General features: G+C 44.7%; 1 protein-coding gene across 1 annotated transcript in view; it reads left to right on the forward strand.

The window, feature by feature from the left end:
- Positions 1-1,937: 1,937 nt before the first annotated feature.
- OPRL1 (opioid related nociceptin receptor 1) overlaps positions 1,938-25,415 on the forward strand; it is a 34,263-nt gene continuing 10,785 nt past the window's right edge. The window contains exons 1-2 of the mRNA XM_032766434.1: positions 1,938-2,526; positions 3,065-3,317. Coding sequence (XP_032622325.1) covers positions 3,094-3,317 — 224 coding nt within the window. The 5' untranslated portion in view covers positions 1,938-2,526; positions 3,065-3,093. The remainder of the gene's footprint in view (positions 2,527-3,064; positions 3,318-25,415) is intronic.

Here is a 25,415-nt window from a genome sequence, read left to right on the forward strand (position 1 = left end):
GGAGCCCACTGATTTAAATAGGGTTCCATGTTCTATTCACATGGAACAACTTGCAGAATCAGGGCTGAAGGAAACAGAATACCAGGGTTGGAAGGGACCTCAGGAGATCATTTAGTCCAACTCCCTGCTGCTCAAAGCAGGACCAATCTCTAAACAGATTTTGCCCCAGATCCTTAAATGGCCTCCTCAAAGATTGAGCTCACAATCCTGGGTTTAGTAGGCCAATGCTCAAACCACTGAGCTAGCCCTCCCTTCTTAAAAAAAAAAAAGTCCTTTTGGGTTTATTATGGAAGACAGGGTGGGTATGCAGGCTGAAGGGGCCATGTGAATGGGCGTGTGTGTGTGTGTGTGTTCCTTGATAGATTCAAGTTACTTTAACTCAAGCCTTCAAACAAATCTACAAAGAATCATTTGCTCCCAGCTCCAGGCAACCAACTGCAGGGTGGAGATCACACAACCCCCTTTACTCAGCCCCCTGCATAGCTTCCAGTCTCAGTTCAAAAAATCAAAGCAACTGCAACAAAACAAACAGCTTTAACACACTGTATTTGCTGCATAAATTAACATAAAATGAATATCTGACAACTTAAAAACATTAATCAGATTGGGAACCAGCAGAAAAGAGCTGGGCAGAATTCACAAGTGTTCTTTTCTGAACGTCCTGCCTCCTGTCGCTCTTCTTGCTTCTTGCACTGATTTATTGCTGTCCTTCCTGTAGGTTTGGAAAATCAATCCATTAACAATTAAAGCAATGGCTAGCCCATTATTTATCTCACACATCTTTTAATGCACTGACAAAAAAAAAATGCTGAAAACACGCCCAGATGTGTTACACTCTGGTTTGAGCCATCCCTTTTGATGTCTGCTTTTGAGTCCAGAGACAAGTGAGTCTAGGAGTTGCTATTAAGTCCTAAATCATTTTTATTTATACTCTAGTATCCTTTGGGGCCCCAGGAGATCAGAGCCCCATAGGGCAGGGACTGCAAACGCATTGTGAGAGACAGCACCTGCGCCAAACATCATGCAGAAGACAAACAAAGGAGGGGAGAGGATGGTAACTGACCAAAGTCAGTAGTAGACTCCTGCTCTCCTGCTCCTCATACCTCCTATGTGAGGGCCCATACCACCCTGCCCACCCCCAAGACCCCAATACTGCCCATAGAGCTGAGTGGCAAGCCCCTGCAGCTTGCCCAACTCCAGCTGCGGTATCTCCCACTGAAGTCAGGTGGTAAGATGGTGCTCTCAGTTGTTGTGCAGCATCGAAATGCCAAATTTACAAGCATCAGCTGACCACTTGCACCTATGCTTTGGTTGTTTTCAAAAGGACAGTGTCATGCTAGGAACAGATTTTTTAGAGGGTACTTTTGTGCATTTTGGGGATTGCCTGAGGCAACCCCAGCTGGTTAGTCATGTGCAAACAGGTGCTATTGTCAATCTGGTCCCAAATGTCCTGGGCTGTGTTACAAAAACCTGAACCGAAATAAAAATAATAACCACCCCCTTCCCCCCCCAAAAAAACCGCAGAAAAAACCCCCAGTGCACTGTACTTCCCCCTTGTTATGCTGCTTCCAGTTCTTGGGCACGAGCACAGGGCATTATGTTTGAATTACAAGGAAATATTGCAGGGGAATGTTAATTTTTTAAAAAGAAAAAATAACCCAGGTTCCATTTGAATTTAAAAGAAAGAAGTACGGAGACATTTCCATTGGTCTGATATGTTATATAAGCTTTTTCTTGGCAAAATCTTCGTTTTTGGGTCCGCTTTGGTCTCCCGCTCTCCCTCGGTGTCTGCCTGTATTTCTTTAAGGTGGCTGTCCCCATACAAGTACATTGTGTGGCTTTGTCTGGCGCTGAGCTCCAGCTCTGGTTTGTGGTTCGCTGGTGGAGAGATGCATTGACACTCTGCAAAGGGAGGGGTAAGGAGGGTGGATTGCAGTGCAGTGGCAGCATGACTGGCCAACAGGAGACTGCGACCTCCAAGTTTGCTTCACTCTGCAACTGGTAGAGAGGTGATGTAAGCAGAGCCTAGCTGGACCCACTAGCAGGCTTTCAGACTGGGGTGGACAGTTATACATGGGAATGAAGGGGGAGGAAAAAAACCCTCAGATGTTTTACACATTGGGAGAAATCATAGTCCATCTGAACTAGACTGGAACTGCAAGCCAGTCCCTCCGCACCGGGAAACCTAGAACTGCAGACAGCCCTGGAGCAGCTTTGTTTAGCAGATCCGCTCTGCTCAGCTCACACCTCTCCTTACCTCCCCGAGCTTAGAAACGTGTGCATGGGTGTGAGATGTTCCCCCTGTAGAAATATCTTCCTTCTCTGTGAGCCCCACGTTCAAATGCCTGCTAAAGCCGCAGCAGCATCTCACAGTCAGGGAGACAGAAGGCTGGCAGAGCTCTCCTGCATTTGCTTTGTTTCTCTTTTCTCATCTGGATTTAATTGATGGACCAGAGCATTGCTGAAGCCAAAAGGGGGGGAAGATCTAGTTTCCTAACAGAAGGGAAAGGAAGTGTGTGCATTGAGGTAAGGTGCGAGCATGCTTATTTAACTTTACCTAGTCCAAGATTTCAGCTGAATTATTTCTGTTACCATATGACTGCATGCAAGGGCAGCTTGGGGCTCCCATAGCAATGAATGGAGATGACAGACAGCAGCTGAAAATGGGCATTGCAAACAACAATGATGTATTTTCTGTATGTCATCTCACCTGCCAGAATACAGAGGTGTTCATCTAATCAGTTCTGCAGCAAAACACCAGGCAGGGCAATACAGTGTGTGTGTGTGTGTGTGTACGCATGCAAAGGGACTGATGCTACAGTAGATAAGGTCATACAGTACCCTCAAATGAGTGCAATGTGTTTGTGTGTTGTATCTCTATATTTGTGTGTGTGACACAGAAACACAAATAAGATTACTGTGCCTATGTTGCAGAGGTAGGTCTCTGCTTGTTTGACAAAATCTCTTTCCCTAAGGGTTTGCCCCCAATGTATGATGATTGCTGGTCTAGACAATTACTGATTGTTATTAATCCCATTTTCATTATTGCTGTTTGGTGCCCCAGATCTTTGCCACGAGGTGGCTAGGTTCAGGATGGATCCTCTCTTCCCTGCTCATATTTTGGAAGACCCTGATCTGAGGAAACTGCTGAACGACTCCTCAATGCTGAACCTGAGTTTTCCCAGTAACTGGTTTAACAACGGCACAGGGGACAGCTTCCTGCCACTGAGCATCAAGATCACCATTGTGGTCGTCTACTCCATCGTGTGCATAGTGGGGCTGGTGGGCAACTGCTCGGTCATGTATGTTATTGTCAGGTAGGCAATGCACACATCTCACCAACCCCCCTCCCCTCGCTATTCTTCCTGACAGTGGGGAGTGAGCAGAGGGTGGGGGCGTAACCTTAGACTGCAAGTGGAAGTGAACTGATGCCCTGGGTGATAGAGACCATGTCGGAAACTCTTGCACTTCTCCAAGTTATTTCCTTTGCATTTTAGCTAAGGGGTCCCCCCCGCCCCATGGTTCCTCAGGGATGATGAAGGTTTTCAGCCACAGTTCATATTAAATAACCCTCTGGTGCCTCCTAAAGGAAGCAGAGTTAATCCAGAGAATAGAACAGAAGGGTAAAATATATTTCAAAAGGTGGACTCTGCAAATTGTGTAAGGTGCTGCACTGGCTGTCAGCAGGAAGAGCAAGGATTTGGAAATAATGAGCTGCAGTCTGTGAAGGTCTCTGGGGTACTATGGACACCCCCATTTCACCCCGCAGCTCCTGTGCCATGTTAGGGTTTGGATTTAGACTGGAGAGGGAGTCTAATCCCTTCCTTTGGTTCTATGCAAAAGGAAAATGAAGTGCTTGGCGGCCTCATATCTCTGCAGGATACAAATCTTAAAAGTTCCGAGCGTCACTATTTTTAAAAACAGCATAAAAATAGAATGCAACACAATGTTCCAGAGACGAGGGCAGCATCTCTAACTGCAGATGAATGTCCGGCTCTCAATACATTGGATGGATTTTCTATAGCAGAAAGACTTTTATGCGGGAGGGGGAGGTAGAGCAATGAGCAGATGTTGTCCCCACCGGGGTCCATTGCCTGGGGCTTAGTGACATGTTTCTGGTCTTTAATATTTAATGTATCAATGGTTTTGATGGTTCTGTATGTAGAAAAACTCAAAGAAGTAAAAACTCTCATTTTCTTCCATGATTTAAACCACCTTTCCCCATGAATCCAGAGCAAATCATGTCCTGTAAAATAAAATAAAAATTTGCATCAGGAGGGGACATCACCCTCTGTTGATAGAACCAATGTGTCACTTTTGACTCAGGTCACTGCTTATTTAGGGCTGGATTGTGACCCCATTTCTATTGGGAATGGAGTCACTCAGGTGACTAACTGCTCAGTAATGTGACGGGGTTCACGGTCTGGGCTTGAATTTGGAGCTTGAAAATGCTGGTGTTATTTTATACTGGTCTGAGCACATGAAGATGGGAAATGTTTATTGAAGTAAAATAAAGGGTTGCAGGATTATATTTTCGTTATTCTGGGCCTGATTCTGCATCTCTCATTCATGCTGAGAAGTCCTTACTGTTGTGAGTAATCCCAATGGGACTCCTGTGAGTACGTGCTGCTCAGCAGAAGGAAGGGTTGCAGAACCTGGCCCTGAATATCACAGCCATTCAGATGAGTCTGGATCTTTGAGACAAAGGCCAAGACTTGCTGTTTTGAGCAGGCAGCCTTTCAGCGCTCTTACAGCAGAGAAGTTGGTGGATGGAAGGAGGAGACCATGACAAAACCCCCTGGACAGGGAGGGGCTGACCCTGGAGAGTGTGGAGACATGGGGGCCATGCTGCAGCTGCTGTACCATGTTGCAAAAGGATCAGTGTTCAGCTAATCTTTGCCTTTCTGATCCATTTATGTTGGTTTTAGTATTATTATTCAGGACCATCTGTTTAGCACCAGAGTTGGGCATGATGCTTACAGATAGCCAATCAGGCAAGGCCTTCTGCATCCTTCCCCACTCGCCTCGTTCAAGCCTCAGGCTCAAGACATGTCTGCATTTGCAGAGCATAGCGATTGGTCCTCCTGTGCCTCTCCTGGGCCTAATCCACTCCAGTGGGTCCAGGGAGGAGATAGGGCTAGAGCTGTGATCCCTTCCCCTTTCCACCCTGAGCGAGTGCGGAGAGGGGTATAGACCGTAGCATGCCAAGAGCAGTCCCTGCACTGGGAAGGGCTGTGCTTCCTGGGGCTTTCCCAGGGGTCATTCGGCTGAGCATCTCATCCAGTGCAGACTGGAGCCTTCATTGCATGACCAGTCTGCAAATGAAGACCTACATCTACCGACATATTAAACACTGAGCATGACTGAGCAGAGGGTGCCGGGACAGGAACCCTCAAGTGACAGAAATGGGAATGGGGACAAGTGTTGGGTGAGCTTCCGAAGTTAGAAGGAAAGAGAACACTGTAACTCCGGGACCGTCATTTCAAATGGGGCACACGAGTATTCTTCCCCCCTTCCCTGCACTCATCTGTTGCCCCTGCAGATCGCCTGCATGTAGTACAGTTGTGGATTGCAAATGCCCCAAGTGGTTTGGCTCAGAAGAGGAGAATGGAGGTGAGGGAAGCCAGGGCCATTGGATGTGTCCTAATGTGCTCGGGGCTGCAGCCAATATTCCAATATTCTAAAAGCAGTGACTGACGGCAGCCTGCAGGTTGTGGGGAGTGGTTTCTGCCCCATGGAGTTCCCCCACAAAGTCAGACTGTCGATGAAATTTGGTCTCAGTAACATTCAGGAGAAGCGCCTGCAGAACTGCATGGTATGCAAATGGCTACAGTCATTTCACACAACTCCGCTCTTTGGGCTAACAGAGGAAAGAATGGAAGTATGCAATTTGATGCTTGTTTACTGCGCTGTGGCTGTGATATCGTACAGCTGGCCACATTTCACCCGCACTGCTGAGTAACAGGCTGGAGAGAGGTCCCACCTGGGTTCTGTGCCATGCCTTGGCTAACTCTACAAGGCACTTACTGCCTCGGCCAAGCTAAGTGCTGGGTTGAAATGGCTGCACAGGTGATTTATTTGTGATTTGTTTTTTTAGGCCCCTGGAAGATGTATTCTTCCCCTGCTGAAATGGAACCCTTTCCCCCACCCTTGCGTAAGAACTGCCTAGGAAGTTCTAACACTTCTCCCAGTAAAAAATATGTGTAGGAATGTTTTATGACACCCAGGTATTCCTGAACCCCAGCCCTGGATCTGAATAGCCTTGAACTCTAGGGAGCTGGAGAAGGGGTTTCAAAATCCACATCCCCAAAACCCCGGTTTTGATAAATGGCCAACCCCAAACCCAAGATCTTAACACTCTGCAGTTTAAAGGTGCAGAATGCAGATGCAGTGTTTTGGTCCAGCTCTCATGAAATCCTGTGGGGTCCTCCAGGGAAACCTGAGGTCCAATATGGGGTGCGGAGGGTCTGTGTACAGGGGACAGGAGGAGTGAACTGGCTAAACTGGTTGGCGAAGGGGCACATGTCATGTGCTCCCAAGAAAAAGTACATGGGAAGCTTTTATACATAGATCCCTCCAGCTTAGGCACCTTACAGTCTCAGTTTGTGCTAAAGCTGGATACAAGATTCCCTGAAAGCATTTTTTCAGTGAAAAGTGGGGTTTTAGACTAAACAAAAAATTTCACAGAAAGTGTTTGCTTTCTTGATCATGTATCGATTTTTTTTTTGTGAAAAACTAAAAATGTTTCAGTTTTTGTTCCAAAAAATTCAGTTTTTGGCATCTGAAAATTGAAAATATTTTGGCTTCTAGGTTTTTGGAAAAAATAAAGCTGAAATTTTCAGTGGAATCCCTCCAACCCCAAGTGCACCCATTTTTCTGACCAGCTCCGGCTTGTACCACACACATGACCTCTTCCAGGACATCTTCACTCCCTTGCTTCCATTTCTTAATGGACTTTTTACTTCTTCTTGGCTTTAAGACTCTTGCAATTTTAAAAGGGTCATTAAAAACAGACATACAACCCACACCCTGCCAGTATTGTGAGTTGTGACTTGTCTGTAGAGTTCTTAGCACAGTGGATTTCTGCTCCGTGGTTGGGATTTCCAGGTGATACAGTGATGGAAATAATAAATAAGACTGAATATCAAAAATGTCAATGGAAAGTCTCATGTCCTATTAGACATGGATGTCGTCACACTCCTTTTCCATTAAGCAGCTTGTGTTTAACTGAAGCAAAGTGCTATTTCTTTTTTGTGTCTTAGGGAAATGTGAGCAAATGATGTTAATTCTCTCTGCTTGCTAATAGAGCAATTCATGCCTAATGTAAACTGAAATGTATGAAAATTTGGGGGAACAATCCATTCTAGTTTTGACCAGTCACATAAAGGAAAAGGAGAAGGCAGAGGAGATTGTGCGAGTCCTACTCAGCACCAAACCTGTGCCCTGGCAGGTACTAAATATATATCGACTGGATTGAAAGGAGTGTTACGAGGACAACCAGGAACATTATTCATCCATCTCTCACTGACAGTGTAGGCAGAAAAACATCAACCTGAAACACAAACATACTAGGGCATATTTTCATAATGGTGGCCACCATTTTGCTCCTGAAGTTCACTATGTGGATCCAAGATTGCAGATGCAAATTTTTCAGAGGCAAAAAGCACCTATAACAAGACAGGGGAGCCTCAACCCTTTTGAACTTTTACATGATGAATTTAAAAAAAACACACTGATGTTTTTCCTGATTAGGGGGTGTCGAAAAGCTGAGGCAGGATATTTTGACCAATAATGACCCTTTCCATCTTCACTGAATACAAGACCATGAACACTAGACAAGGGAACAGTAGCCAAATTGCCCCAGAGGTCCATGGAATTGTTTCATGGAATTTTCATGGCTTGCTCATGTTTGTATTTTCATAGATATTTGGATCTGGCTAGTGGGTCAAGATGTTTGTTCTGAGGCGGTAGAATGTAAGTAAATGTAACTCTGAAAATAGTGTATATACACGCTGTATTTATTCCATCCTTAACCCCTCCACAATGGTGATACAAACCTCAGTTTCCTCCCTAAGCTTGATTATTCCTAGGGTTTCCTTACAGCTTCCTTTCTGTCCCAGCTCCTGCTTCCCTCTGTCTCTAGAGATGCTCCAACCTCACTTACATCCTAGTTGGATATAATGTCTCAGCACTGTGAATCAGCAGTAAGTACCCAACATCTTTGTGCAGGGTTCAAGCACTAGGCATGAGGGTGACTGGAAGAAGCCCTGAATCCCTATGAAGACTCTCAAAACTGCCACTTCCTTGCAGTCTCGTTCACACCCACCAAACAGATAGACAATTGCACCAAATAAACCATTTCTGCCATCTGTGATGTTTATAGGGTGTTTGTTCTTGGAGCTGTTTATTTCTCATACTTCCCTGCCTTTGTACTAAACTGATAAGTGGTTTGCTGCTCTGTCACTTCTGACAAGGGCTTTCAAATGGAACATATCGTTAACTCCCTAGCACTCGCTCTTTCTAGATACAGAAGCCATGCAAGATTGCTTCATGATCTGCCGACGCTTAACTTCCAGCAAGATCAATAACAACTTTGTGCACAAACATTGTCCCTTACTAAGATCTGCAAGGAACATCTCATCCAAAGTTGCCGAGATTTTTCTTATGTTAGGAAAGTGATATTTAAATGTGATCATGATTTGTGGCTATGTAACCTGTCTATTTCACAAGGTCTTAGCCATGAATCATAACAAAGACTCACAGGATACAGAAATGAGCAATACCTAATACATCAATGCCCTGCTCGTCCAGGATTGTTCTGTATAACCTAATGTTTTCCTTGGTTTAGTTTTAAATGTTCAAGAGATGGAGCTTCTAGCTCTTCCCTCATGAGATTTTCCCACAGCATTATGGATATCTCACTTCTAGGAAGTTTTCTGCTGTATCTTTTAAGCAACATTCTTCCCTCTTCCTTTGAAAGTTTCTTCTACCTTCTCACCTAGACAGATGCAAACTTGGCCATGCTTTCTTGAGATTTGCCTGTATTATCACCTGGTTTCCCAAGGAATGACCCTGACAAGGTTTCTCAAGTAGTGTGTGTGTTGGGGAAAACCACAAATCAGTCTGCACATTTGCCTGCAGTGCTGCTGTCTCCAATTTATCCTTTTCATTTGACATCTACTCATATTCCAGGATCCTGTTTTTAAACTAATAATGATGGATAGTGTCCAGTTGAAGAATGCTTCCTTGTCCAGTGGGTAAATAAAACTGCTTCCATCATGTCTGGTCACGAATCTTATCCCAGTTTCTCAGACCTTATCATGTCTCTTTGGTTTTTCAACAAGCACCTTCACCAGTTAGACAGAAGGAATGTTTTGCACAACATTCGCTTGCTCAGCTGGTCAGATAAAGAAGGCCACCAAAGTCAACACCAGGAATGAACTTGGCTTAGCATTTACAAATTCTGGAAGCTGGCCATTTGTCTGTGAAGAGTTATGGTGACAAATTAGCCTACAGCAAAAGGAAGTAAGCCTCTGATTTGGCAGCCCTGGCAAGCCAGAGGTTTGGCTCTATACCATTTCCTAAGATAGCTAATGGCTGTGATGACACAAGAAAAGGATTCACCTTGGGACAGAAGAGAATGTCAATGCTTATTAGCTTCAGGACTCGACTCTCGTCTTTAATAGGTTGAAATTCAGGTGCTTGCTAGTGGACCCGGGATTCAGCTATTGATAAGCTTGCATGAGCCCCCAGTCACAGTCTCTCTGTTATGGAGAACAGGAAGGCAGATAAGAGCCCAGTCAGTTATAACAATATGTTATGCCCGATCACTTTTGCAAAATCAAGCTCTTTGTTCCAGAGCTTATGTTCAAGCGGGCACAGCCAAGTTTTATAAGATTATTCTGCTTGCATTTCTCCTTGCAGTTTCAGGTGTCTGAAGCTTCTCTGCTCTATCTTGTAACACATACAAGTGTTTCCCGGTATGAATATTGTGGATGACATGAACAGGGAAGGAAAGTTGAGCTGCACGGGGACAGCAGAATCATCCAGCAATGTCTAAACAATGCCACTGAGAACCAGTGATGGCCTAGTTGGCAAGAGCTCACGCATGAAAAGGCATGACCAGACTCTTGGGCTCTGCTTACTGATGTCCCTCACATAAGGCCACGGGAAAGAGCACTAAGGCAGATAAGAAGTGAAATGTGTAGCCTAAGTGATGAGAAAACCTGTTTCCACTTGGCCACCCTTTTCTGGTCACAGTCCACCCAGTAGCTATCCCTGTGGAGAAACACCCCAGAAAAGTAATAGGAACAGCCACTCACACTTTCTGTACATCTGCTCTTAGTGCTTCTAGGCACCCCTTATCATCCATGGCTCAGTGAGGGATCTGCCCACATTGAGCTCTTTTGCCACTGGGGGAGGGGCTGGGTGTTACCTCAAATCTGGTGAATAACACTGATATGCAGATGCTGTCAAACCACTAACTGCTTGAAATGCGATCACCTTATCTTGAGGTGTGTGGGGATCACATGGGATAAGAAGCGGGGGGGTTGTACACTCACAATGACCCAGACTGTGCTACACACCAATGTCCATTTTCAGTGCAATGCTTAGCCCTTAATGTAGCACTTTTCACCCCTGTATATGAAAGTGCTTTACAAGAAGAGGAATAAATATTAGTTCCACATAGGGGAAACTGAGGCACTGGCAGGTGAAGTGACTTGCCCAAGATCATACAGGAAGTCTGTGGCAGAGCTGCGAATAGAATCCAGGCATCCTGCCTCTCAGTTTGATAATTGTGCTACTGGTTCTAAGGCATAGGTGCCGACTCCGTGGGTGCTCCGGGGGGAGAGGAGGGTCGGGCACCCACCAGTGCCATTAGAAGTTGGCACGTATGATCCAAGGGGCCATCCTTAAAGATGTACAGTAGATTTTTGTAAATCATGTGGTACCTGAGAAATATTATATACTGGTGGGTTAGCCACAACCCCCCTGCCACTCCACGTCTCCTATAAAAGGAACCAGATCCAGTGTACCACAAGCCAGAGAATACTCCTTGCCCAGTTTTCAGTTATTAGTGGAACACAGAGGCTTTAGTGCTCACATTTCAGCAGTGTTAAGGCTACAGGGAGGTTTGCTGTTTATTGCTTTAGGGGATGCGAGGATGCATTTCCTGATTTGCAGAAGGAAGATTCTAAAACCACTTGGTGTTTCCAAAATCACCTGGAGCCATTTAAAAAAAAACCCAAAGTTTCCTCTAGGCTTTACTATCCGTTGTATGACCCAGCCTACACTGAAAAGTTGAAGTGATTAATTTGTTGGTCCTGTAATCATGTGACTGTCACATTCACTTCTACTGCTGAGCAGTACTAATTGGAGAAGACTGAAAAGGGCTCTCCGTAGGATTTCTATTTCCTTGACAGCAAAGGGCTATCGGTTTAAGTTGGCTGCCTCTTGCTGCTTCATATTACTGACCATTGTTTGAGTTTCCTTCAGATAATTGCTCCCCCTCCAACCTCTCCATCCACTTGGTACCTTTAAGGTGTTACTTATGCATGTGTTTCTCTTACAGTTTTCAGAGAGTTTGAAGCAGTGGTTGGGCAGCAGCAGAGGGAAAGGGTTATTTGAGAAGGGAAAAGTTGGCACATTAAACGCTCCTGAATTCGTCTGTTTCCCAGTAGTTTGATTAAAGGGAAAAAATACTAAACCCTGTTCCCAATGATGCCTCCAAAGCAAGAAGATTCAGAAACAACATCCAGCCTCTGCGATCGCCTGTTACTCCCAGACACTCAGTTGTGTGTGCCACCCACTGGTGAGTGCATGTTATGAATCCCGCTCTGTGCCGGGCCAGAGGCTATGAGTTGTAACTGTTTTAGCTCTGAAGGTCCCCAGGTCAGGCCCCCATGTTTTGGCCAAGAGGGCGACCATCACATGTGCATATTTAGTCATGGGGCTTTAGGCACAAGTACCTGTGCCATTTTTTACTCCCACAACTCCAGCAATATTCAGATGGGTTAGGATGTTGATCTCCTTCCAGGGCTCTTTTCTTTCCATGCAGCTCCAGTTTCGTACACACCCTACGAGTTAAGACATTGTACTGAACTCCTTGAATTCTTCCACCAGTTTGCTCATACTTGTTCTTCCCCAGCCATTCAGTCTGCTAACCGGTCTCTAGTGCATTGTTTTCTATGGTGAATTGGACTCCTTTGCAGCCAGTCAACTCAATAGCGGGTTCATGGTCTTTCAATTCTACTTATTAATGTTGCCTCAAGGGCAGATTTTTAAAAGTATTTAGGCTTCTAAAAATACATATAGGCATTGACTTTTATCTACAGTTTCAGAAATCTAAACACCTTTAAAAATCTGTCCCTCAGTCCTTAAGGCATGGATCAGGATCAGAGGCCCGTTGTGAGAAATGATAACATTTCAATTACATGACGTCTTGCGGGAAGGCTCCCTAATGGGAATGGTTTAACAAGCTGTATTTCTTAGCGATGAAACAGAGCTGGAGTATAAAGTAACACAATCCAGTGGACATGAATGAACCCTTTAAGACTTTGTGTCTCTCTGTGTCCTTCGCTTTTCTTTTCTCTTTGCAAGAGGCAATTGGTGCAGATTGGATAGAAATGAAATTAATATTGAGTGGTCTGTACTGCTTGGAGTAATCAAAAGTTATTATACCATAAAGAGTGCAGAAGAGCAAGAAACACAGGCAGATGGAAAATGAAGTCTTTTGGTTATTACTGTGGTACAATGGCAAAGGAAACTTGATTTTTCCAAGACAAAGGCTGAAATATGCATGCTTGCAACTCACAGCTTGCATGTGCACATACCTATATGACTAACATTCCCCTCTAGTGGCTGGCCCATGGAGAGTATAATAGCCCACCACTGCTACCAGCTGATGGATTTACTTCTTTAGCTCAAGTGGTAGAGGCCTGTGCTTTTGGAGCTGAAGGGTTATGTGGTATCGCATATTTGGTGGGTTGTCACACATGCAAATCCTAGCCATACACTGGCTTTGGGATGTGCGTGAGCACAAGCCAGTTGCACAAAAGTGCATGCGCACTGTTAAAAATCTGTGCCTAATGCACTCCAGCAGCTGCTTTCAATGTCAATAATACTACAGATTGAGTAGGAGTCTGAAAAGCACTGAAGGACTAGCAATCTCACATCAAAACCCAAATATGGTTAAAAATACAGACTAAAAGCACTGAAATGACAAACTTTGATGAGGTTTTTAAGTCCTGTTTTACTGGGACTAAGTCCACAGCAGTTTTCAGGTCAAGTGGCAAGAAGTTCCAGAGGCAGAGGTGTCAAGTTCAAGATGGAAGTGGAATTCTGACAAATTTATCAGGAGGAGAATAGATTGCTATAGAATATTTTCAAACATCCCTACTCCTTAAACCAAAGCAGCATCGCTCATAATCTGCCACATGACTGGTTATGAATCTATCTATGCTTCTGAAAGTATCTGCTTGCCAGGCCTGTAGATTAAAGTGCTGTGCTCATCCACAGAACAGGCATGGCATAGGTCAGAGCAATGAAATTTTCCTGTGTGCTGGCCTATTAACGTATTTCTATCCTGTCCCCAAGAGATGGAGAGAGGGAAGAGTCAACTGCCAGGTCTTCATGGCACATTCAGTCCTTTACCTCTCTTCCGAAGCTAATAGTAAAGAAGACACTTATGCAGGAGTGGTGCTTGTTTGCATTCTTCTGTGGAGAGTCTGCTGGCTCATTATCCCTCATTAGCAGATTGCAAGCAGCTGGGTAATTAATTGGGCCTTTTTTGACTATAAAGTTGGCAGTTTCTGTTGGGACATCTGTCTACTTAGTCCAGGAGGTTAATCCCCTGTGTGGGATCCATATACCCACTGGGAACAGAATGCTGTTGAACTGCCATGCAGGCCTGAATAAGGTGGAAATCTAGGGGACAGGATAGTCATGCAACAGTAGTAGCCAGGATAAGACAAAGGATACTGGAGTGATTGTAATACCTACAGAGGAACCTCTCTCCTTACTGTTGCCGGCCAGGTATTTGCAGGAGTCATTCCCCAAAGAGTGCAATTTCTTGCTGAACATGTATATCCAGAGAGTCAGTGCTGGCAAATCATCTTTTCCCATGCTCTTCACACTAAGACAACTGCAAGAAAAGTGTCAAGAACAAGGAAAATCTCTCTACATGGCTTTAATGGATCTTAGTACAGCTTTTGAGCTGTTCAGCAGAAAGAACCTTTTCCATTTGTTAGAACTTGTTGACATCCAATCACCCTCAGTCTGATTTAATTCTTCCATGGTGGCATGAAGGCTACAGTCTGGTATGATAGTGACAGCTTAAAAATCCACAATGGTGTCAAACAGGGATGTGTTTGGGTACATTCTTCTCTCTGCTGCTCCATCATGCTTTTTCATTTTGCACTGAGCTTGTACGTTTCGAGACTAGAGCAGATGGAAAACTCTTTAACACTGCAAATCTCAAAGCACAAAGCAAAGTCAAATACCTGCTGCTAAGAGAACTTCTGTTTGTTGCTGGCGCAGTGCTCATGACATACAGTGAAGAGGGCCGCCAGCAACTTTGCAATAGTTCCACGCTAGCTTGTGATGAATTTGGACCAACCAACACTCTAAAGAAGACAATGGTGATGGCACAAGGTGTGTTGATGGTGCTAGAAGATGTGCAAAAGTAATGCTATGTGGGATCAATTGCATTGGATGATTTATCTCTAGATGATAAACTTAATTCTTGCATCAGAAAGGCAGCCACCACATTCGGTCAACTGACCAAACACATGGGAGAGAACAGGAAACTAACATTGAACATGAAGATATTGGTCTACCATATGTGTGTTCTGAGCGTGCCGCGGTATAGTGGTGAAGCCTGGACTGCCTATGGCAAGTACAACGGAAGGCTGAACACCTTCCACACCCACTGTCTTTGCTATATTCTAAATATCAAGTAAGAAACTAAAGTTCCTGACACTGAAATACTTGAGAAAGAAAAATTGCCATGTCTGATCACTGTTCTCAAAGACATCTCCATTGCCTTGACCATCTGCCATGGATACCTGATGGGTACATTCTAAAGGATCCCCTGTATTGTGGATGCTCTAAGGCCACTGGGGCAGCCTAGGCTCCAGTTCAAGGACATTTGCCAGAAGGACTTGTTGAAAATTTTCAACGTTGACATACCAAGCTGGACAGATGTAGCTAGCAACAGGCTATGCTGGAGGGCTGCGCTGCACCAAAGTGGTTGAGAGAGAGGGAAGCAAAGCGAATGAAGAGAAAAGAGCAGTAGGCTTCAAGCACTATTAGTGCACTGGCTTCATCCACTAGCCCTGTGCCTTGTGCCTACATTATCTGTTGCTCAGGAATTGAATGTTTTACCCATGTATGTTTTACTGCAGCATGACATTTAGTACCTGAACGGCTTTGGCATTTAAACCATTGTCTTCTGAGACAGGCAGCTTCCATACAGTAACAGCAAGGTTGAAACCAGTGTTAGCGACCTGGGACAATGATAATGCTGATGGCATCTGATAGGGTTTCCAAGATCTGATCTAAAATATACGGGCCAGTTCCTCGGCTGGTTTAAAGGGGAGTACTGACTTCAACGAGGCTATGCTGACTTATGCCAATGGAGCTGATAGATGTGAAAGAGCAGTGGCGTCTTTTGCCTGTTTCATATCCCTTGTCATTCCAGACACTGCAGCCCTAACAGAACAGGACTGTCTGCTAAGGGAGGGGAAGAGGAAGCGTGTCATTGCAGCTAGAGGTCAAGTGGGGGAAGGAATGCGTCCAAGCTGCATGCAGAGGGATGGCACCGGCTGTGTCTCAGTTAGATGGGATTATGAATAACCTAATCAAGAGAATCAGGATCCAGAGCCAAATGGTAACGCTAATGGCTCCCCAGGGCGAGAGGTTTCAGTCTGTCCCTTCCCCCTCTCTTCTCATCCCAGACATTTGTATTCAGTTTGTGACTGTGATGTCAGTGAACAATCTGTTCAGGAGTCTCATTTTTGCAGCCTGGCTGTTAGTTCAGTGACGGGGCTTTATGGATCTGATCGCTAAGCCCACAGGCCCCGAGTCTGGTAATTATGGGGAAATGTAGCTATGCCGTCAGATTGGAAGCTTTGCAACATGCTGTGGGGATGGGCTAAAAAGCACCATAGGAAACATTATGTCTCTCTGTGAAAGGTGGTAAGACTCAAAGTACAGGTGCAGGAAGGGACATTTCCATCTTCTCTCACTGCCTGCCGGTTTGCGAGCTGCATGTTCCTGGCTCTATCCAGTGCACATGCTTCGGTCTAACATTGTTCAGGGCTTGCTTGGTGGAGGGGGGTTGAAGCAGAGCTGTAGCACCTGGGTTTTACTTCGGAGAACTTAGATTTCAATAGCGGCAAGAACAATACAGGAGCCTGATCTTAATTTCCTCCCCAGTAGGAAATGAAAGCTTAGGGCTGAGTGTTGGGTGAACAGTACAAAAGGGGAAAAAATAAAGGCAAAAATAGGCTGAAAAGGGACAGGGAACGTGGCCAAAAATAACGAGAGAGAAAGCAAGCAAGGAGCGGAGACAAGAGAAAATCGAAGGGTGAAAGGGACAGTTGATGCACTGCATCCTGGGCTGCGCTTAAATCAGGTTGAGCTCATGAGGACACTTATCCAGAGCACAGCTTCCCTCTCATTAGTAATTGAATGACCTTGCCAAAAACAAAATTGCAGGAAGACAAGGTTGGCAAACTCAGATCCAGCTCCTGATTGAATCTTCTTTTGGGTCCTTATCTCAACCTTCTCATGTAGCACCGGAGCACCTTCCAGCAGTGCATTAACTGACACATCCAGCATCTGCCAGGCATGATTCTTCCTTTGTCCCTCTCTCTCTCTAGGGATAAATTGCAGTGTTGTGTAACAGATGCATGCGGTGCTGTGTGTTGTTGAAGAAAAGGTTGAAGTGCGCTTGGAATAAAGGGTGGTGGGTGTTGTATTGGGTAATAGCCTCAGAAGACTTCATACTTGTGAAACTAGAGTGGATCTTTATTAAGAGAATGATTTACTGAGCTGCTGCAACAGCAGCTAGCATTCCAGCCATGCGTACTCAGACCGACTTCCTAGTGCCTCTTCCAAACCCTTCCTTCCGGCAACCTGGGTTCCTCCATCCAGGTCCCATGCAGGTTGCCATAGTGGGGTTTGTGGTGGTTCTTCAAGCCTGGAGACAACAAAGTCTGGCTTAGGAGGGGTGTGGTTTTGAGCTAACTTTGTACTCCACCAATCTGGGAGCCAATGGGGCAAAGTTGGTCCCTCTGTACCTCTTAGGGAATTGAGCCAAGGGGCCATTCTAATTCCAGAAGCTGGAGATTGCAAGACTGTAGGGATACCCTGGCCATGCCCTCTATGCAGGCAACTAGGAGAGTGGTGTTGGAGTTGCTATGATAGCTATATACTACCAGAGAATGCCCTTGCATAAGAAGAATTCTCAAGTGGCTGAATATGGTTGGTTTAATTAACATTTCTCCTGCCCCACCCCACCCCAAAATCAAAAGCACCCCAAAACACCTCACAGCAATTTGTGGACTTTGAGAGCTTGTAGACTAGGAAGTTCAACCATCCCCTGATTATCACGTCCATTTTAAAGATGGGGTCCAGGGAAGGGTAAATGACTGGCTCAGAACAACCCTGAAAATCAGTAGCAGAGCTGGGAATTTCCAGTACCTCTCTCTGACCAATGGATACACTGCTTCTTACAATACATTTCCTGTTCAATCTCATGCAAAAGCAGCAGCTCTGGCTGATTGCTCATTCCCTTGCTGTGTTCATATGCTTATTTGCATAGGAACTGTGGTAATAAGGGAAACTGTCTCCATCTCTTAAATCTTACATTTAATTTCTGCCTTTCTTGGGACTGATTTAAGGATCTGTTGGTCTGAGTTCCTGGCAAAAAATAATCCACAAATGATTAATTGATTTTGTTTGCGCTGAATATTCTGGAAGTGTTTGTGAACATTGGTCGGCTGGGCTGATGTTTGCTTCCTTGGAGGTTGTCAGGAAGCAGAGAGAGTGAGCTAGCCAGGTTACAACTGAGTGGGGATTAATTCATTCTATTTTTTGATCATCTTGTAAGAGCACAGCCAATGCAATTTTCTCTTTCAGAAACCAGTTGGCTTCCCCAACTCATCAAGTGCTGGGCCAGATGATCATTCATTCTCCTCATCTCATCTCCTCTGTGTGTTGTTATAGAGGGGTGAAAGTATGGGAAACCTGTTAAAGGGACCCCAACATTCGATTGGTGGCAGAGAATCCACATGGTATCATCTCCTTCTGACTGTACCTCCGTGTGTGGAGGTCTGTGCAGGATTACTGAGACATGGCTGGGCAGGACAAGGGCACACTGGGGAAAAGCAGTTCTCCATAGACTCCTCTTTGGAAAATGCCCATAGGAATGAACGCTGATTGTTCCCCCCTCTGATCTGTGCTGGCACAATCGCTAAGAAGGACTGGGGCAAGAGCTAGTGGCAGATGGAACAGCTTTGGCAACACAAGTGCAGAAGGAAACATTCTGGGCAAGGGGCTGTCTGTCTGTATAGAAGCACCAGTCCTCCAGGGATACTTTGATACTCACAGGATTTCTCAGTGGGTCTTAGGACAGGGATGGAGTTGGGGGGCTATGTTCTTTGCTCAGTCCATGGGGACACAAACCCCACCTCTGCTAGATTTTTGACCTAGTCTAGTTAGTAATATGGGGAGGTGCATTATTGTTCTGTGCACTCAGAAAAACAATGGCTTCCCCCACCACCCGCCAGTCAGGGATGTAGTGGTTTTTCTTTGTTGTAACATACAAGTGTTATGAATCTGAACAATATTCCTTCAAGTGGTAACATTTGCAAAATAGGTCAAGGATTTGGGGGAGGGAGGGGTTAAGCTATTGATAAATTGCCTCAAATACAAACTCCCCTGAAAAGATCACATGGATGAGCTTTCATGGTTTATCACTCAGCAAGACTATTTCCTAATAAATCCTTCAGATGTCAAAACCGCTGAGCCGAACACAACAGCTTTCCTTGCCCTAAGAATGCTTAAGGTGGCAAGGGATAGTGCATCATGGCCTGTCCATGTAAGAAATCTACGTCAGCCTTTTCCAGGCCTTGGGTCAGCCAATGGATGGGTGACCACAGCCTGGTCTACATTGGGGGCGGGGGGGCAGGTCGATGTAGACAACTTCAGCTATGGGAATAGCGTAGCTGAAGTCGATGTATCTTATTTTGACTTCCCTCCCGTCTTCACGGTGTGAGATCGATGGCTGCGGCTCCCCCCGTCACCCTGGTGGAGTTCCGGAGTTGACGGGAGCGCATTTGGGGATCGATATATCATGTCTAGATGAGACGCGATATATCGATCCCTGAAAAATTGATCACTACCCGCGGGTAGTCTGGATGTACCCTAAGGGGCATTGTTACAGTCTAGTGGAACAGACAGAAGATCTACTGTAGGACGGTGACTGCTCTATGGAGTGGCACAGGGATAATTAAAATCATGGCCAAATTGTACAAGAGAACATGGATTTTTTGCAAAGTGCTTTGTGATGCACAACAAATCTGTCTGAAAGTGATTTCAAAGTAGAAATTACCCTCTAGAGGCTTTTGATTGTTAAATACCAAGGTTAAGGTTAATCTTAAGCTAAGTATTTGTTTGCCACATCAGTTTCTGGAAGCTTTGTCTAACAGGTCAGCTGGAGTGCCATTTTTGGGGGCATCAAGGGTTTGATGGGTGCTCAACAATTTTTCCTTTGAGTAGAGAGGTGCCTGAATGAAACCTCTGGATCTGAACAAGGCTGACCTTTGGATCTACCTGTCTGAAAGTTATTGGACTTTCCAGGGCCGGATAAAAACAATCCAGGCAGCTAGACTCATCGTTTTTGCTGGGACTGCCATCAAGAATTGAAATAAATTCCTGTATCCAAGGTTGAGATTGCTAATTTACTTCATGTGGACAGCTGAGCTGCTCAACGGATGATAGTCATTTTCTGTTAATGCTGAACTAGGCCTGTTCTGAACCATTGATCTTTATAGCCATTTTCCAATTTAACTCGGTTCCCAAATTTGATTAGTTTCAAAATTCACGTCAACTTAAAAAAAAAATTACACCTACACATAGATCTGATTGTCCCCATATTGGATGCCATTCTTAGATTCTTCTTTAAATAGACTTGCACTGAAACCGATCAAGCTCCAAATTGCACAGGGTCATCCAGCCTCCTAGGTATGTTGGGGTAACAGCTTTATTTGTTTCCCTGTTAAGATAGAAAAGAAACCAATCTCTTTCCCCAACAGATTTGAATAATACTGATCTATCTGAAGTGAGCTGGAGTCTTGAGAATCCACCTTCTCACTTGGTGTTTCTGTTTCTGGACCAAGGGGGGTTTTGTGATTACCAAACATGGTCCAGTGCTGCTTCTTCCTGGCAGACTCCTTTGATAATCACAGTCAAGCATTAAAGCTGATAGCTTTTTGCTTTTTAAAGCCAAAGATATTTTTTCCATATTCAATTACATTTCTGTTGTGGGAACAGTCACATAAACGTAATTTTCAAGCATCTGCTGTCTCTGAAGCTCTGACATCTAATATATACTCAGCTAAGGGCCCTCTCAAAAAAAAAATAGACTTGATTTTTTGGAGTGTGCAAACATTGGCTGACTGCATTGTTGAGATCAGTATAAGACAGCCACATTCCGTAAGGATCAGAGGGGTAGCCATGTTAGTCTGGATCTCTAAAAAGTGACAGAGTCCTGTGGCACCTTATAGACTAACAGAAATATTGGAGCATAAGCTTTTGTGGGTGAATACCCACTTCATCAGGCACAAGTGGGTATTCACCCATGAAAGCTTATGCTCCAATACTTCTGTTAGTCTATAAGGTGCTACAAGAGTCTTCGTCACATTCCTTAAGGAGGTAGTCCCTGCAGTCATACAGCCTTGGAGGCTCACTGAATTTCTGTAGACAAGAAACCATAGAGACAGCTATGGGCTGGAGAGCCCCAGGACAGGAGGAGGATGCAGGAACATTTAAGGAAAGGAAATTTCCCTGGGCAATAGAGCTATCACTAATTAAAATGAGCTCAGTAGGTTAATACACCAACTTTCCCCCTCTGTCCACCTGGTTGTAAAGCATATTCAGATCACAAGGGAAAATGAATGTAGTGGTGTCAGTTCCATCTCTTATAGCCAGATACCTGGCAATATCTCCCCAGGACTGGAATACCAGTGGGTTGTTGCAGGTCAAGATTAAGAAGCATTAGCAGAGCTTTTTGGGGTAAAATTCTTCTGCAGGCTGCATTGTCAGCTCCTTGATTTCCATCAGCATTCAACTGTAACTAATAAAGCTGAGTGAAATCTGGAATTTCTGTCCCGCAGGAAATTCTGACCTTTCAAGTTCTGTTTTCATAGAATCATAGAACTGGAAGGGACCACAAGAGGTCATCTATTCCAGTCCCCCGCATAGACAATATCCCATAGAAAATATTCATTTTGTAGAAACTGCATTTTCTGATGGGAAAATCTAATAACTAACCAGATAGTTCCCTACTTAATAATGATAATTATTGGCATCTGTAGTTCTGTACCAGGACCACTTCTTCCCCTTTTCCCAGCTAGCTGGGATCAGGTCACTGGAACAGTCTTTGCCAGTCTTGCAAGTCCAGTGCTCACTTCATAGCTACTCTGTCCTTCTCTAAACAGTCTACCCATTGTTTTCTTGGCCAACCTCTTGTTCTCAGTCTGCGAACGCTAGTTTCAAAAGGTGCCCTAACAGGACTCCCTTAATCTATGCTTCGTACATGCCTATGCCATCTCTGCTTCTTCTCTTGCCGCTTCTCTCTCATACCACTGACCCCGGTCTCGCTCTCAATGACATCATTCCACAAGCATTCAGCAATGTCATTCGTCTCCTCTTCTCACTGCCCTCAAACATCTCCTTGCACTGGCTTCAAGTCTTCACAAGTGCCTTTCTTTGGTCCAACATGTCTCTGATCAGTAGAGAAGAGCTGATCTTACCATGGTTTTGTATAGTGTACCTGAGACTCTTTGGGCACCTGTTTATCACAAATCACTCCACTTACCTTGCACCAGACTTCCCCCATGCTCAGCAGACTTGCTTGCAGTTTTGCTGCTTTCTCCATTTGCTGCTAACCAGTGCCCATGGTATTTAAAAGCAGAAACCTAATTTAGATGCTGGCCCTCAGTGTTGACATTTATCTGCCTTGGTTCTGCATGAGTCACCCACAGGATTTCAGTCTTTTCATTACTAATTTTGAGGCCATAGTTTTAGTTTGCTGCCTATAGGAACAGGAAAGCAAGCGGACAGAAAGGCAAGAAACAGCTTTAGATGAGATCTATAATGAGCTGGAACAACTGTCCTCAACTAGATGCTATACAAATATAGAACAAAAAGACAGTTCCTTCCTGAAAGGGCTCACATTCTGAGTATGGTATGCACCACATGCATGGTGCTTTGTATATGCCATGTGCTCCTCCTTTCCCCTCTGCACACATGTTCACACACTCTTTCTGGTTAGATTTTAAAAGTAGATCATTCAATCGGCATCTCTGTTGCTGCCAGTTGAATCCAACTCCGACTGAAGACTGAAAATCTCAATAGGCATTACAAACAGGCACGTGAAAGGAAAATGTGTTTCAGAAATGTATCTTACATATATCACAGGGGTATCTCAGGATGAGTGGTACTATTCTTTGCTCTCCCAATGAGGCTTTTTTATAATATTACTCTAGAATTACCACCCATTCCAGGACTTCCTTTCATTGCCAACGTCTATTGAATAACAGATCTAAAAACCTGAGTCTGTTTTCATGTGTGACACCATGACAGCCACGTCCTCTTCCTGGTCTGAGTATGTCCCTAGAACAGGTGTCCATTTTCGGAGTGGGGAAATAGCCCTGATCCTTCCCCTCCCAACTGTTAATGTCCCTGCTAATATTCAACCATATCCTCCCTTCCATTTGTTGGCATATAGGAATATCTCCTGCTCCCTTCCCCTGACAAGTGATGTGGCAGGGGGATGTCCCACCCTCAACATGCATTAGCCCACTCATGTAGTGTGGCTGCCACAGAGCACCCCCTGCTGGCTACGTGTGGCACTGCAAGTGCTACCTGCCTCAGTTTCCTCCTCCCCAAGGTTTTCTATCTCTCCCGGGGTTCATGTAGTTGATGCCTCAGCTGGATTCCCCTTTTGGGGCACTCAAAGTCCCCAAATAAACACTACATTCAACAAGAGCCTCAAATTCACATGAACAAAAGTTCTTTTCCCCTTCTGGGCTCAGCTCACAGTTCTTCTCACTCTCATCAGAATGCTGACTCCCAGGGCTTTCCCTCACTGGGTGACCAAGTACAACCCAAACCACCACAGTCTTCCACTCCTGCAGGGCTTCTCCTCAGGTCCCTGTCCCTCTTGAAGAACACAGCCCAGGACTGCCACCCTGGAGCCTGGATCCTGGAGATAGCTCCACTCCAGTGTCTTGGTTGCTCTCCACAGTAGCCCCAAACTGCTCGGCTTCTCCCTTTTTAGAGTCCTGTACCCAAAACAGATGTGGCAGGGCTGGACGAATTAACCAGGGTTTGCCAGCTCCATGCTTCTTAGTCTTTAAATGGGAATACCACTCTGTTACACCCTCTATCCCCCACCCCAGCAAACACACACAGTTCCCTTTAAAAGTATCGTTAATCAAAGTCAGTATATATCTTCCCAAATGGGATTCAGGACTGACGGGAGTACACTTCGGAGTCAGGGTTCCAAATGCAATTGATGCTGAGGTAGCTAGAAGCTTCTCCCTTCTGTAGGATATTGAGCAGGTGAAAAGCTTTCCAGTTCGTCAAACAGGTTCCAAACATCCACTTAGCAGAGCGCACTCTATGTATCAAACTCATGTGTAACGAAGAGCTTTCTTCTTTTGTGCAACAAGGGGAGGCAAGCTATGCATTTGTAACTGAAAACAAGACTAGAGAGCCTATTGGAAATTCAGATTCACATGGGTCCGGTTGTAGCAAAAGAGACAAGTGTAAATCACTTTAGCTTCTTCTGATTACTTGAAGCCTCTTGAGCACACGGGAACACAGATTCACTCTCATCTCTGGCACCCTTCTTGTGATATTATTACTCTGCCATCTGACATTCCTTTCCTGTATGAAGCTAGAGATTGGTCTGAGGTGCTAATCAGTATCAACAAAATGGGAAAAGGAGCAAACACTGATTAATAACCCACATTGTTCCGTCTGTTACCAACAGGCAATGATGCAGCAAACACCCATTAGTGTGGCAGATGGCTGGACAGGACAGGACTCTTTTCAGATTGGTAGGATTAAAAAAAACCCAAAAAACTTTACATTAGGATTGTAATTGTGCAAAGGAGAAATTTGGGGGTTTGGAGAGAGTCCCATATGAGGAAAGATTAAAGAGGCTAGGACTCTTCAGCTTGGAAAAGAGGAGACTAAGGGGGGATATGATAGAGGTATATAAAATCATGAGTGATGTTGAGAAAGTGGATAAGGAAAAGTTATTTACTTATTCCCATAATACAAGAACTATGGGTTACCAAATGAAATTAATGGGCAGCAGGTTTAAAACAATTAAAAGGAAGTTCTTCTTCACGCAGCGCACAGTCAACTTGTGGAACTCCTTGCCTGAGGAGGTTGTAAAGGCTGGGACTATAACAGCATTTAAAAGAGAACTGGATAAATTCATGGTGGTGAAATCCATAAATGGCTATTAGCTAGAATGGGTAAAGAATGGTGTCCCTAGCCTCCGTTCGTCAGAGGATGGAGATGGATGGCAGGAGAGAGATCACTTGATCATTGCCTGTTAGCTTCACTCCCTCTGGGGCACCTGGCATTGGCCACTGTCAGTAGACAGATACTGGGCTAGATGGACCTTTGGTCTGACCTGGTACCGCCGTTCTTATGTTCTTATGTTCTAAGTTGGTTTTGTGGTCAGGGTGCTGCACTCAGGAGATGTTTGTTCCATGGCATTATACTGGCCTCTCTTCCTTTTAAAGTAAAGCAGTTTATGAACCTTTAACATGCAAATATAACCCTAGCTGAGAATTGGTAAGGGGAGGCAGGCAGTACATGCATATAGATCCAACTTGCAATCTTTAGTTTAGGATCAGTTACTCCAAAATTTGAGGTTTTGTTCATCCCAAAATTTGAATTTAACAGCTGTAATCTTTAGATCAACTAAATTCTTGTGTTAATCATTTCACTATTGACCAAGGGCCTGATCCGAAGGCTATTGAGATCAATGGGAGATTGTCACTGAATTCTACATGCTTTGAATCAAGCCCCTAATATAGAAGAATCCTTGCAGAAGTTATTCAGAACAATGCCTATTAAAATGAGTGGAACCAAAGGAAGATGTA

Source organism: Chelonoidis abingdonii, chromosome 14 (assembly GCF_003597395.2).
Source record: "Chelonoidis abingdonii isolate Lonesome George chromosome 14, CheloAbing_2.0, whole genome shotgun sequence".
NCBI lineage: Eukaryota > Metazoa > Chordata > Testudines > Testudinidae > Chelonoidis > Chelonoidis abingdonii.